The following is a 15,599-nucleotide window of genomic DNA, read 5'->3' as shown; positions in this document are numbered from 1 at the left end:
ACAACATTAGGTGAATGCAGAAAACATGAAAACAATGACAAGACGCTACCAACAGAGAACAGGAAGGGTAACAGAAAATATGAACAAATAACATGAACACAAAGATTTATCTGAGCGATTAATTATATTATTATCATTAAATATTATCTAACATTATATTTATTTCGATGTTATTGATTTTATATAATGATTTTTAATGATTTCTCTTGAGCAATTAATTATATTATCATTATAGTAAATATTATCATACATTATATTTATTATTGAGTTTTATCTGAGCAATTAATTATATTATTATCATTAACTATCATTTAACATTATATTTATTATTATTATTATTATTATTATTAGTAAGCTATTATTCTAATTAACTATTGAATATTAACTTAAAACTAGTATATCAATTTCAATACTTAAATATGATCATTATTACATAATATATTTATTAAATATATATTAAATAATTACATTGATTTGTTAAAACTATTAAAGCTTAATATTTTAATAGAATAATGTCCTCATTTGATTATTAATGACATCACATAGACATTATTTAATACTTCCAATATATGATTATTAACATTATTTGAATAAACATAATTCCTATTATCATCATTATTATTATTATAAAATTAATTGAAATATTCAAATTTAATGTTATTAAATCTGATTTAATATTTATGCTCAAGTACATTTAAAATTCATTTGATTTTTATTTAAATATTTCATGCATAAAAAATTTTCTTCATAATTTATTTCACATTATTTTAACCGAATGAAATCTAAATAAATAATTATTTTTCTGCTCAGAAATGACATGCACAGATAAACATACACAAAATATGGATCTATAAAGAATTGATCTGCCCTGCCTGTGCCTAAAGCCATTTAAAAAAAGATATTTTACTACACATTTGTTGTGATTTAGTTTACAATCAGTGTCAACATTGGACTGTGATATATTTAAGTGTTTTTTTTCAAAGATCACTGAGAAAGCAATTATGTCTGTGATTTTTTTTTCTGTAGAATGATATCTACGATTATTAAACAATATATTGTATTAAGCAAGTCAATTTTTTTTTCATAAATTTTAAAATTTACAACAGCCAATTGGTATCAAGTGTATTTTACATGAGATTTGTTTGACATATTATATTTAACTTAAAAATAATATAGTATCTATAGAAACAAAATAAATTGTAACATTTCAATTAACTTTTGTTAAAAATAATGTTTGTCACTGGAACTTTATAACTATTTGGAATAAAATTATATTTGTTGACAGCAAAAATTAGTTTCAACTTAAGAATGAGTACCATAGTTTAGAAGCTCCAAAAACAAGTAAATATTTTTACTAAATTAAATCCCTAAATGTTATTAATTAATGACTCTTAATAACTAATATTGGATACTAAATCAAATATTTCTATTCATGATTAGGATGCGTTTTCAACTTTAATCTTTTCTATAAATTTTATCATTAATTTATATATGTTTCTGAAAATATATCCGCATATAAAATAGTTAATATTATGTTATAAAATTGGCTAATCATCTATTTATATACATACAACAGGCAAGGCAGTTTCAATTGAATTTCAATATGTAAAAAAAAATGACAAACATAATAACAATAAATAATACTTCCCATAGTTCACATCAAAACATCTCAGAATTTTTTTTTAAACATTTCATGCATCAAAATTTGAAGGGTAATTTAATTTTGTTAGTATAAGTGAACAAAGATTTTTTTTAAAATATTTTAACCATTTGTAAATGGTCAATCAGCAATGGAAAATGAAGAATGTAAAGATGAATTAAGTTTATTTCTGTGTATATTTACTTCTCAAGTATGTGTACCTAAAAGTAATGATTATATAACTAAATACCTTAATATAATAATAATAGTATATATTTATGAATTCCTTTGACATTCTGAGATATTTCAATGTTAACTTGGTTGCTTTTAAACAATTCATTCTTGACCTACACTTTAAGAAGAAGAAGAAAAACCTAGAAAATTTTACAATAGATACATTGAAAATAGAATAGAAGAAAAAAAACAAGAAGGTTCATCAGAATAGACAAAAATTACATCCCTACCTTTGCTCCTACCATCCAGGCCGATAAGTAATTGACTGAAACCTAGCTATCTAACTACCAGTGGCGTAGCTGGGTCACTCAACTAGGGCCGCTGATGTCCAGCAGTCCCTAATCTAACACTGAGTTCAATGAAGATAGATATCTTTGACCAATTCTAACTTCTTGGTATCTTTGTGAAATGGCATTTGTGGACTCTTTCATTTGTTTATCTCTTTAAAATTTGTGTTGTTGCTTCTTTGTTTGAGAAAGTCTGGAGGCATCATATAAGATTTCATGATTAATATTCCAGTATCGCAGACAAGAAATCAAGAAGTTGGAAAAACTATCCAAAAAGTCTGTCAAAGCAGAAGCTGATATAAACTTTAAAATAAATATTTCATTTGTGTTTAGAATCTCACAGTGCTATGAAACACTTATGGATAATCAATTGCACATTTATAGTTATGATATAAATTGAATAGTGACTGATTGATTTATGTAGATTTAAAGTATTTCTTGACAATATAATTATATTTTTGAATAAACACTACAGTATAGCAAGTAGTATATATAATTTAATTTATATTTAATTAATAATTTATTGTCTTGTTTGCAAAAAAAAGTCTAGATTTCAAAGGCTCCATAAAGTAAACCTTGGGCAGCCTACAAAATGAAACATGTTCAATTTAGATGATGCAATTTGAATGGCCAAGCCCTTAATTTTGAAGTAGGGCCCATGAGCCCCTAGCTACGCCACTACTAACAACTTACAGAATTCTAGTCCTCTGTCCCTAAATAACTTGATTAGAGTGGTAATTGACATCTGTATAAATCTGATTGCATCCATCAGTTTCTACATTATTTTTGCTTTGTGTGTGGGTTTGAGCCATTTTTGGAGTTTCCAGAAAGGTACTTTATAACCAATCCGAGTTGTCAAACATATTTTCAGGAAGGTAAGAACTGGAAATGCTTTGATTACTTATTTTAAGATACAAATTGAAATGTGTCCGTTAATATAATGTTATAATATTCCAAATTTGGGATTTGCTAATATTATATTTTGAGTTGGCCAATTAAAGGTTTAGATATACTGATGTAAGAAACCCCCAAAAAAGAAATTTCCATTTTGACATGTGTTCTTTAAATTTTTTTATTTGGATGGGAAATAATTTTACCAATCTCAAAAGATGAGAGATCTGCTTCTTTTAGGACATACCATTCTTGATCTGGGATTTTGGGAAATATATGTCCTAAAACATAAGTTGTCTGCATCTATGGGGGTGTTAGCATTTTGATCTGGGGGTTGCCAATCTATAACAAGATAAAATGGTTACATCATTCGGATGTACAGTATCACTTTTGATCTGGGTGGGGGGGGGGAGCTTAGATAATTTACTAAACTATTTAAAAAAAATTAGATGTCTACATCTTTAAGCAATTTCCAATTTCTAATTTTTTGTACAACAAAAATATCTTGCATACCATTCTTAGTCTTGGAGTTTTGGTGAATATTTTAACAAACTATAGTATATTAAAAATGAGTTGTCTGCATCTTTTGGGGTGTGCCAATCTTGATCGGGGATTTTGTAATTAATTCAACTTACCATCAGTCCACTCCTGATACAGTGTCTTGGTTCAGGTGGCGATTATTGTATGCAGCCAATGTTCTTAATAATGGAATAATTTTCTATGATCAATTCAGTTTGTCATTAGACTAATGTTGATGTTTCGATTGAATAAAAGAAACAAAATAAAAGATGCTCGCACAAAACAAGAGTGGATAAAAAACAATTCGCATGCACGATGCAGAGGTCATGACCCAGGATTGTGCAGCGAGTTGTAGTGGTTGCCAAAAAACACCAGCTAATTCATCAAACTCAAGACTGGAGCAAAAACATTCCAGGAAACTAAGAGGGCGCACCTACAATACGTCATAGCACATCATGGCGGCAAACAGCACATCTCTAGGACAACGACATTACGTTAAGAAGTTACTAGTATCAGACAGAAACTGCTATAAAAAAACGGTGAATGTTTTGACCAGTCCGTCGGTTTCATTCTCTGGTGGGCGTGGATCGAGTAATTTTGGGTGAATAGATTTTCTTTTTTTGTTTTATTTTCACGATTTTTTTGAGAACATAGCTTCGTTCTAATCGATGACACTATGATCTTAACTTACCCAACCCTCACCACTTTTAAATTCAGCAGATAAACGAAGACAATTTCTCTGAACATCTTAACTCAAAGCACTTTCTATTGCTTTTCTCTCATAATTGTTCTTCTGGCAAAACAGAAATGAATATATAGATATAAACGAGCCATAGACGGTCTCGGTAATGGAAGTTAAAGTTTTGAAATGATCACCTGCTAGGCCTGCTTATGCAGTGGTTTCCGTCAAAATGTGATTAAAAGTACCATAGCGAAGTTAAATGACCAGTTAATGTCACCATTGTATTTGAAATAAAAAGGCTTGTTATGAACAAAGTGCCGTTTCAAAATGTAGGCATGTACAAAAAATGAAAATTTGGTCAGAATTATAACTATCGATAAAAGAACTACAAAATGTCAAAAAAATGCGCATTCATCTATGTAGCATACATGCCAAAAAATTTGCATAAAATTTAAATAAGTTCATGATGACACCCACAAAATGGGAAAAAAACTCAGTATGTATATGAAAGGTTAATTCAGAGGGATCGTTCACGGGAGGCAGATTTAAATAAACGTCTCCAAGCAGGCCTAGTTAGGTGGCAATTTGTGTGTGTGATGGTTAGTGCAACATATTCCAACACTAGTCAAGGAGTCAGGACTCAGGACTCAGTCAAGCATGCGTTTGAATACATCACACCAACCAGAAGACACACCCAACTAAAGACAGAGAATACAGACAGAAAGTTCAAAAGAGATAGAGTAAAGAAGCATAGGTCACTTTAAAGAAGAAATCTTACGAATTAACATGCACCTCAATCTTTCGCCCCTCAACTATAGTTCCGTTCAATTTCTCTCGTGCCCTCTCGGCGTCCGAACTATTTTGGAAAGTTACAAAACCGAATCCCTGCATGCATGGGAAAATAAATAATATACATGCAACACATTATAACCATGCATTGAAGAGAACACGAGTTAATACTCTCAATCATAATGACATTTTGTGCGTAATGCAGTTGGGCCGGTAAACGTGCTCTGTTTTTTTTTTGTCTAAAAATTATATTTTAATTCTTTGTCATATGCTTATTTCTGATGACAAAGTTAGGCCTTTATTATTCGTTATTCGTCTGTTTTTCGTTAATCTTGTCAATGTAACAGTCAATTAGTCAATAAACTGTCGGTCAGAATGTCAATTTGGTGTCGAGTATTGATATTATTTCTCAGCATATCACGGTACTTCTACAAATATCAACAAACTCATCATGAAAAACAAAACCAAGTCATGTTGCATTGTGGGTAGATTAAGGAAATGGGGGTAGTGTCAAAAATCAGTTGTCATGGCAATTTAATGATTAGGTCATCATAAAAATATTGTGGGTTTTTTGCCTATCATGCTTTATTTTGGGGTTCATAAACATATTTTGTGATTCTGTTAACGTTAATGAAAGTGCCAACCTAAATGAATCAAGTAAACCAGCACAGGAATAAATGACAAACACTATTCACTGAATCTGTTTTGCTCTGAATAACAAATAACATGTAAAATTTTGACTATAAAATATGAACATTTGAGCATTAACAAAGCATCTGCAACAAATATTACAAACAAGTGAGAAATTTGCACATTAAAATGCAATTTACAACATAAAAGCTCATGAGAGAATTACGTTTCTAGTAACTGATCCTTTTAGTAGTTGGAATTATTCGCAAGGATTATTTTTATCTTTTTTTCAAATTTTTGATTCATTTAGCTGAGCACCCCTGTACAATCTTGTGTAAATTAACACAAGAATAATATATAAATTCATCAAGGGAAAGAAAATATAGTGATTAGGTGAAAATCATTATCAAAATCATAATTCATATGGCAGATAAATTGTCAATGTTAAGCGCATGATAAATATTATTTCTGAACCTTAAAATATATGGTCAGAAAGCTTAATGTAAAACAGCATATGGAGACAACTGCTGTAATATGAAAAACCTACTGCAATTAGATCATACCATTTTTGTAAATAGGGATGCAGAATATAGGCCTATACCATTTATCAACAATACAGTAAATGTGCAATTTGCATTAGTCATTTCACAAATCACCATAAATTTATGATTTAAAATAAAACACCATATGTTAGCAATTCTCCGAGTGATTATCATTTTAGAAAAATGGCAAAACGTCAACAATTTCTGGATCAACGTAAAAGCTTTTTAACTGCAAGTTATAAATTAGAGGAATACAAAGATTCATCAACAATCAAAGATTCTTATTCAAAATCAAGCTTTTCATAATTATTAAAATTATAATCACAAAAAAAATTAAAAAATTTTGACTCGAATGCTGAAAAAGGATGAGGTATTAACAGATATATCTTGACACATTGTATATTATTGCTTAATAATATGCTTATCTCTCAGGCAGTTTATGGTAAATATCAGGGCATCCCTGTCTTAAAGATTTCTTATGCAGGGATTTTTATTTTGTTATATATTTTATTGTAGTTAGAAAACATTAAGTATAATAACCTCCTTGTACAACTTACTTGTATTCTTCAAATTTGCAATATTTTATATTGCATCATAATATTCATTATCTTTTATATATTAATTTATTATTTAATGGCACCGACAAAGTGAGAATAACATTGTAAGATAACAAACTTAATGTATATTTTTTGATATTATATGTTAATTTAGTTTCTCCATAATCTCTCATTATCTATTTTATTTGTCATATAAATATTTAATAATAATAATAATAATAATAATAATAATTTTGTAGATTTGTATAGCATTTATCAAACAAGATGCTTATGGCACTTGACATGTGGACTTCAATTTGTATTCAATAATCAACAATTATTATTAATTAACACCCTTATTTATTATTATATTTTTAATTTAAATCTGCTTTGAGTTTTTGTATTTCTTCTGCAAATATAAGTAGCAAAGTTCAATGAATTCATCTGACTCTTAATTGCTATATAGCATTCTCAATTTACAATGGTATGATCTCAATCACAAAAAGGTTGCATTATTTAAAATCAAGTCAAGCATTTGCAACATAACACAAATAATGACAGAAGAATAATACAGGCAGCAAGATTACTAGGAACTCAAAAACAAAATCAAATTCGACAAACATGGCAGGCCAAGAGAAAAAAAAAAACAACATTCACAAAACATATGCATCATCCACATCTATAATTACAGTGCTCAACATCTTAACTCAGTGGCTAATTAATCAAACAACTCAACAACTACGTTTAGAAACAATTACACATGCACATACAACAGAGTTGAGACCGTGATCGAGCGAACAATTGACCTGGACGGCGGGAAGTAGGGTACACATTTTGAAGTGTAATTACTCATAGTGCATATAATTATTATTAAGGAATACTGTGTGTGTGTTGTGTGGTGAAATCTGAATTAAAAAAGAAAATATTTTAATTGCTTGCATTTTTAAAGAATAAATACAGTAATTTATCTTTGAGACACAGATCATATTGATATAACAGACTATATTAATCCTTAAATTACTCAATACAAGTGTATTGTGTAATGTTAAATGAATATAGAAACTGTAATAAATATATCTGTAAATTTGTGGCGAAATTTGTTCTCGTTCTAATTTTCGATAGAAAGCAAATTAAAGTTGCTTAAATAAACAAAGCTAGCAATTCAAATACAGACATTTCATTGTTCAAGAATATCATTAGCACAATACTGACAGTATATCTTTAATAAAACATACATACGCTGCCGTGTCATTATTTCACAAACACAGTAACAGCGGCGCCAGCAAGGGTGCCATAAGGGTTCAAAGAGGCCCAGAATCCCATCGGTAAAAAATCATTTCATTAGAAACACCGCTTTAAAAAAGCAGTCTGAAAGTGTCAATTTTTGTGCCTATTTTATAATTCTTCTCCAAGCATGTTTGGTATGAGATGGGTGTAGATTCTCTGTAAGAGATTTTGGCCTCTCTCTCATTGAGGAGCCTAGACCGCTTGTTAGGGTATATTGATACTGGCACTGTACATTATGTATAATAGATAACGCTTTGTACCATTTCAGAGCCAATGGCATGAGGAAGAGCCCCGGATGTTGTATTTAAATGGGCATTAGAGATATTACAGTTGATATGAAATTAATCACAGTATCAGCTTATATGTATTAAAATCATAATAGGCCCTTTAAGATGGGTTATATAATATGATTGGATTTCTATAGCTTATTTTACCCTTGGATTTAAGTAGGTTTATTATAGTACAAATAATTATTTGTTTACTTAAAGGCACCTCTAGAAGAAATCGTTGTTACATATGTTTAGAAAAATTTTCCAAGACACTGGAAAATTATTTGAAGGAAAAATTGGAAAGAGGCAAAATATAAATTTTTGAATAAAAAAAACTGCTAAAAATGAGGTATTAATACCCCTAGTTTTCAGTATTTTTTATAATTTTCAAAAAATTATTAGCTGCTTTCATTAATTACTTCAAACACTAATTCAATGTCATAGAAAATGTATTTATACAAAAGATTTTAATAGTTAAGTTTTCTTTATTTATCTTTGTATTTTAGGAAGTAACAATATTTTTATTATTTAATATACTATTATTATTATTATTATTTAGAGAGGATTTGCATTCTTATCAACCCATAGCAATTGACTTTGTGATGTTCTAAATTAATTTATTAAATGTGCTGGTTTATCTTATTCACAAGGGAAATTTCGCACTGGGAAGGCAATGTTAGATAATGTTTTTCCATGTCAACCTTGCTATATGCAAATTCGTCTCATCAACATTCTAAAAAAAAACCTAATATAACTAGATTCTCTCTATTACACATGCAATAAATCAACTCGAAACACGTCTTCCTTAAATCTATGGCAATTTCCGTCTCTAATTAAAAACATCGGATATAAATTATTTGAGTAAATGTTTCTGCCACTGGTTTTTAATACATTGTTTTCATGTGTAATTGAGAGAAATCAAGTCAAGAAACTATTTCAATGGGGCACACATCACAACACATGCACAAAACCATGTGCAGAAAAAAATGAAAGGGTTGATTTATTGCCTAAATAATTAGCCATTCTATACCAGAATATATATATTAATTTTTGTAATCTTATCACAGAGAAAGTGACTCTGTGATGTTGTAAAACTAATTAGTCTTAAAAATCTGTCCACATTATCAAAGGTTTGTGTGAAAAATATATGATTTTTCCTTATATGGGCATAATGATGTAATATCACATCCATATATGGGCATGATATATCACATCCATATATGGGCATGTAAATGTCATATCACATCCATATATGGGTATAATGATGTAATATCATATCCATATAAGGGCATGATATCATATCACATCCATATATGGGCATGACAATGTCATATCACATCCATATATGAGCATGAATATCATATCACATATATATGAGCATGATGATGTCATTCACTTCCATATAATATGGGCATAATGATGGCATATCACATCCATTTATGGGCATGATATCATTTCACATCCATATATGAGCATGATGATGTCATATCACATCTATATATGGGCATGGTGATGTCATATCACACCCAAATATGGGCAAATCACAGATATTTGTCATCTAAAGCTTGATATTGTAGAAACAGATTTAAAAGTGGAGTAGTTTATACAAATCCAGGATCCTCAGACAAGCATCTTCCAAAACCATTTCTAGAATACACTTCGAAAATATAATCAAAATTTAATAAAAAATTTCATTTGATATACTATATTAAATATAATTTCCATTACAGTAGTATTAATTAAAATAATAATAATATTTTTATTATAATTAATGCTACTGTAATGAAAATTATGACTGAATTCCAAAAATAATAAACGGTAAGAATTTTCTTCAAGTAATCCATTTTAAAATTGGTCTATTCCCATTAAAAAGATTTTATATTTCATTTGCTTGTCCGAATATTCCTTGGCATCATATATTTCAATATCAGAGTTTACAACATCACATTATACTGTACGTCACATTTTCATATTTAGATCGCCAAACTTCAAATGATATTTGCAGTTAAACCGCTAAGAAGTGGTACGTCTCTTGATAGAAATGTTCAGCTTCACTTATCATTCAATGGCCTAGTTTCATGTCATCAAATTAAAATTTGAAGAAAACTGGACAGAAGTCTATTAAAGACGTTTTCAATTCTTGACATTTTGAAATGGCAAAAATAATGGATAGAATAACTAATAATTATACTTGATATAGTTTTCTTAAATATCAGATAACTTTTAATCAATGGATTATTTTCGTTTAACTGTATACAACATTATGTTTGAAATGTTTTTAATTTCTAATTAAAATTATAGGATAATGTTGGAAAATCGAATCAATATTTGGTTTTTCTTTATTGTTTTTTAACATATCTATCTTTAAACAATTATGATCTATTATGCTTTGAAATTTGTTGTTATTATAAATTCTTGAACTATCACATGAATTATATTAATAAACTACTGAAATACATTTATATTTTCTGTAATTATTATCAACCCTTTCATTATTACAAAAAAAAATCAATGGGAAAGGGGTAAAATGAAGAAAATAAAATTTGCATAAGAGAATCATGCTGACTTTTGATTGGCCATCTAGTAATCTTGCTGCAAGATGCTAACCAATGAGAAAATAAAGAGACCATTGATTGGCTTGTTTGAATTCAAATGCATGCATCATGCGCATCGCAGACGCATGCTTCAGAATCACAATGCACTGATGCACAATCCAGGCTTGAGCAAAGAGCCTACCTTAGATCCTCGTTCGTTGAAGATAATCTCTACATCTAATATGGCACCAAACACCTGTTAAAAGTTGCAAACATTAACAACAACAACAAATTAACAATCATACTTCACAATGATTTATTAATAAGATTAACCAAGTATATTAATTTATTCAGTCTGACTATTTTTATATTTAAGTCCATTTCAAACCTTGTAATCTGAGAGTACTTTTTATTCTTACAATAAATGTATACATTATCTTTGATGGGGAATGGATCCATTGATTGTTTTATTTATTGATAAGATTAACCAAGTATATTTGACTGTTTTTTTATTACTAAAGATACCAAGATTGTCAGGGGGAATTACCTTTAATAAATTGTATGCACCGTATAATCCGCATAATGTATACTAGTCTAGACAGCCCATTCTCTTTTCTTAGTAAAGTCAATTAGCCATTTCAAACCTTGTAATTTGTGAGTATTTTTATTCATAATTAATAATTTTATAAATTATCTTTGATAGGGAATGGGTCCATTGACAATGGTTACAATAATTAAGTTCTATACCAATTCCCTATCTCCAAATACATGGGCTCCATACCTCTTTAACTATGTACTTTGTATTTAAGTTGGCTCATTGCAACATAGCATATTCAGTCTAAATATGCTTGTGAAATACCATTTTCCATTTACAACACCACTTAGTCCTGCAGAGTAATGTACATCCTTGGACTTACCCCAAACATTTGCCGTAAATCTGGATCTCGAAATCTGAAGGGGATATTTGAGACATGTAAACGTTTAGGGATTTCTCCAGGTTTTGTTCCTGGAATGGCTTGTGTTGCTTGCCCTGCCTCCGTGACTGGCTGGGCTTGGGACGTCTGTACACTACCATCACTATTCTGCAAAAAGAACAAAATATACTGTGTTAATTGGAATCACAATTACATGTACTGTACATTGTTGATCATCCTATTATCAGATGCAGGAAAAAATGACAGTAGGAAGAAATACCATTAGCAAAGGAATAATCCATTTCATAATAGGTGTTGGTTAAGACCGAGAAAGGAGGTGTTCAATATATAATTAAGAAAGTATCAGTTATTTCTTCATTGCATTAACTAGGTCTAATAAACTCATTTATTTTGTTGTATTTATTTTACTAAATTTACCATAGAGCATCATCATTTCTGTTTGTTGTATTTAAGTATTATACATTTACTTAAAATAAATACAACCTGATTAGGTTGCATTTAATTTATTTAAATAAATACAATCTAACAATAATTATTAGTCTGTATTTATTTAAATGATACTTGAATAAATACAACACATTAAATAAAACCCTTAAAAAACACCTAAAAAATAATAATTAGGAAGAATGGCTTAGAGACAAAGCAGGTACCTGTATCTTGTACATGTCCAGTAGTGTTTACATTTAGATGATAGAGGGCAGTGCAATCATGACTTTCAATGTATTTAAAAAATGGCTTCTAATAGTTGAAGGGAGTGCGAATGGGATGTTTGTTTCAGTTATTTTTTACTTCAGTACATCAACAGGTCTTTATTTTTATGTTTAAAAAAAATTTTTGTGGCCTTTTATGTAAAAAAAAGAAGGCCTTAATATTAGTTATGCATATGAAGACAGTTAAATTGAATTTCACCTGCTGTAATTAACACTAAGTTTTATTTTCCACCTAAGGAATTATAACCTACTTTTTTAGGAATAAAGTTTTCAAGCAAATAATTCAAAAAAAACAATAATAGTTTAAAACACACAACAGCCTTTTGAACTAAAATAATATTCCTTTGTTAACACCGTCCTTTTAGTAAAATCATTCCTATAAAAATCATATCCAATAAACAAACATTTCATTTTACAAATAATGGATAAGAATTCTCATGTGGAAAATAAATATGCATGTGTGAGGCCCTTAGAAGATGTAGGCAGCTCTCAAGGTATCGTAATAAAATTATTAATGTGAACATATACAGGCAAAGTAGGGCAAATGTGTACTAATACTTAAAAGTTGCTACAGATTTCAAATCAATATTGAAATTGCTTTGACAACAATCTTGTTTAAATTGTTTCAATAAAAGAAGTTTAAATGTTTTGAATTTGCGAAAACGATCAAATTGCAACCGTATGTATCAGAACGTATTTTGTCAAATATCAGAAACTATATATCGGCAAGATGTAAAACATGTTATCCTTGCAAGATAATAACCAAAACAAGACAGGGAAAAGATTTTAAAATATCTATAGGCTAAAACAATTTTCCTTAATATCCCTGTATCTCCATTTCATTTTTTATGGGCAAGGTGATTTTTTTTCTATTTAAGAAGACAATAAACACACTGAATGAATCCAGTCACAATAAAAAAATTTTTTTTTTTTTTTGTATTGATTCTGAATTTAATCTAAAGCTCTGTCTAGACTATTAAATTTTATTTGAAAAAAAAACATATGACATGCCTACATATGGTGATGATGACATCATGACCATATATAGGCACACTATGACTATTTATAGACCATGGGATTTATTTTGAAACAGCGCCGCCAATGTCCCACAACTCACTGAGACAGCTGGTTAGTTAAAAATAAAGCACCACGCAGTGGATAGCGGCATAAGACCTTTGCTATAGCATCAGTAGTCAACAGATACGATCTTGCTAATTACTGTAATTACTGTATATGTAAACATTGAAATAGTTTTTAAGACAGACTTGGTTTTAATGTAAACATTTCGTGTTTTTTTCCATTTCAAAATATTTGTACTCGTAAAGTAATTTAGTTTCATCGTTGATTTAATCCATGATGGTAAGTATGTAGAGCGAAATTCTAGGCCTCTGAAAATGTCCCAGTGGTAGTTGCCAGGTTATCGGAAATTTTAATTTTTTAAAAATGTGTATAGGCATACAAACGGTCTGCCCAGATTATCACATTTTCATTGACAAAAAACTGTTGTATGCCCATATATAGTCATGATGTGCCTATATATGGCCATGATGTGATGTCATCATGACCATATTTAGGCATGTCACATGTTTTTGTCAAAAAAAATTCCATAGTCTGCACAGAGTTTTAGGGTTGATTTAAGCATGAGGAGAAAGGTTATCACCATAGGGATTGAACATAGGTCAGGCTTCATCTATTATACCATAATTTCCTTCTATTCAAATAAAATTTGAAATCAAATTTCTGTTTGTTAATGATACAATGCAATATCTGTATTACTTTTTTTTTCCCTCCTTGGTTTCAAATTAGTTTTTTGAAAAGTAGGACTGATATTAACAAATAACGAGCACCGTGAAGTAATGCCAGTTGCAACACATCTACGGACACCAAAGTCTTCTGGGAAATACATATCGTTACGTCCTTTGTAATGTCGATTTTGAGATTGTTCAATTTACATCACGTGTAACTCTAGTCAAATACTCTGTAATGTCACACTACATCAGACAAAATGGCAAAACTACATCGCAAGTTTAATTATACGTTGAAAATTTATGCCATTACTGTCATTAGCATTAGCTGTTTGTTTGCTGGCTAATGTATTCTAAAAATGTACAAAATTATCTACCATGCTAAATTTGCTGTTTTTATGTGCTAAGCTGGCATAATTTAACACCTTCTGTCCAGCCCGCTTCTATCTTGATCTCAAATCTACCAACATTATAACGCTTCATTTGCAAACCGCGGTACTGTGCTACAAGGCTTGCTATTTATAGATTTTTAGGTCATTATTCGGTATATTAAAAACAAAGTACAGTACATCAAAATGTTCGTTTATTTTTTACGCAATTTATAATATAACGCCTTTTTAGAAGCAAAGAAATTATTAATATGTGTTCTGGCATAATTCACAAATGGTTCAAGCAAGATGCAGTGTCATTACTCAAAATATATTTAAACAAAATACAGTGAAATTTTATCGTTTTTAAAAACCATGGAACAAGTGACACTCCATTGTAAATTTGGGACATGTTGACCTTCATAAGAACAAAATACACTGGCGCATGAATTTAGGCAGAAATTGATTTTCCCAAAGTTCAATCTACCTAGTTTGTAGTGACTTTGTTTATCAGGTTACGAAAAGCTGAAAGAGTTTGATATTTTTTAACTGCAGTATAAAGTGGTTTATCTTTGAAGCTAAAATTCAGTTTCAAAAATGCTTGTTTGAACTATAGTATATATGTCATCATAACTCCATTTCTGAATATCATGCCAACGCCATTCAAATTTACAAGATGAACATTGTATAATGTACTAATAAACAATTATGCCAATAGCATATTTATTTGCTGGTAAAACAAATTCATCTTAAAGAAGGACAGGGCTAAATATAAACATGGAATTTTCATTTTAAAAATCAGCAGCAAATTACAACAAAACAAACACGCAATTACACTACACATGAGCTCAATAATAAAGTAGGCCTCCATCTCCACTCTATTTCACATCTGGAAAATAATTTTATGCAGAGTTCCAAGATTAGCATTTGTACAGTGATATAAACCAATTGATACACAAATTTTACAGACATAGCAAAAAAAAAAAAAAAAAAAAAAAGAAA

General features: G+C 29.5%; 1 protein-coding gene across 11 annotated transcripts in view; it reads right to left on the bottom strand.

The window, feature by feature from the left end:
- LOC117118512 (RNA binding protein fox-1 homolog 3-like) overlaps positions 1-15,599 on the bottom strand; it is a 61,335-nt gene that overhangs the window by 13,067 nt on the left and 32,669 nt on the right. For all 11 annotated transcript variants that reach the window (XM_033263132.1, XM_033263130.1, XM_033263127.1 and 8 more), the window contains exons 3-5: positions 11,757-11,921; positions 11,042-11,095; positions 5,045-5,137 (exon numbers count right to left, since the gene is read on the bottom strand). In XM_033263132.1, coding sequence (XP_033119023.1) covers positions 5,045-5,137; positions 11,042-11,095; positions 11,757-11,921 — 312 coding nt within the window. The remainder of the gene's footprint in view (positions 1-5,044; positions 5,138-11,041; positions 11,096-11,756; positions 11,922-15,599) is intronic.

Source organism: Anneissia japonica, unplaced genomic scaffold, assembly GCF_011630105.1.
Source record: "Anneissia japonica isolate Jap-2015-1 unplaced genomic scaffold, ASM1163010v1 scaffold287869_len1821871_cov162, whole genome shotgun sequence".
Taxonomy (NCBI): domain Eukaryota; kingdom Metazoa; phylum Echinodermata; class Crinoidea; order Comatulida; family Comatulidae; genus Anneissia; species Anneissia japonica.
The sequence above is the reverse complement of the archived record's forward strand: the minus strand, read 5'-3'. Positions and strand labels throughout refer to the sequence as shown.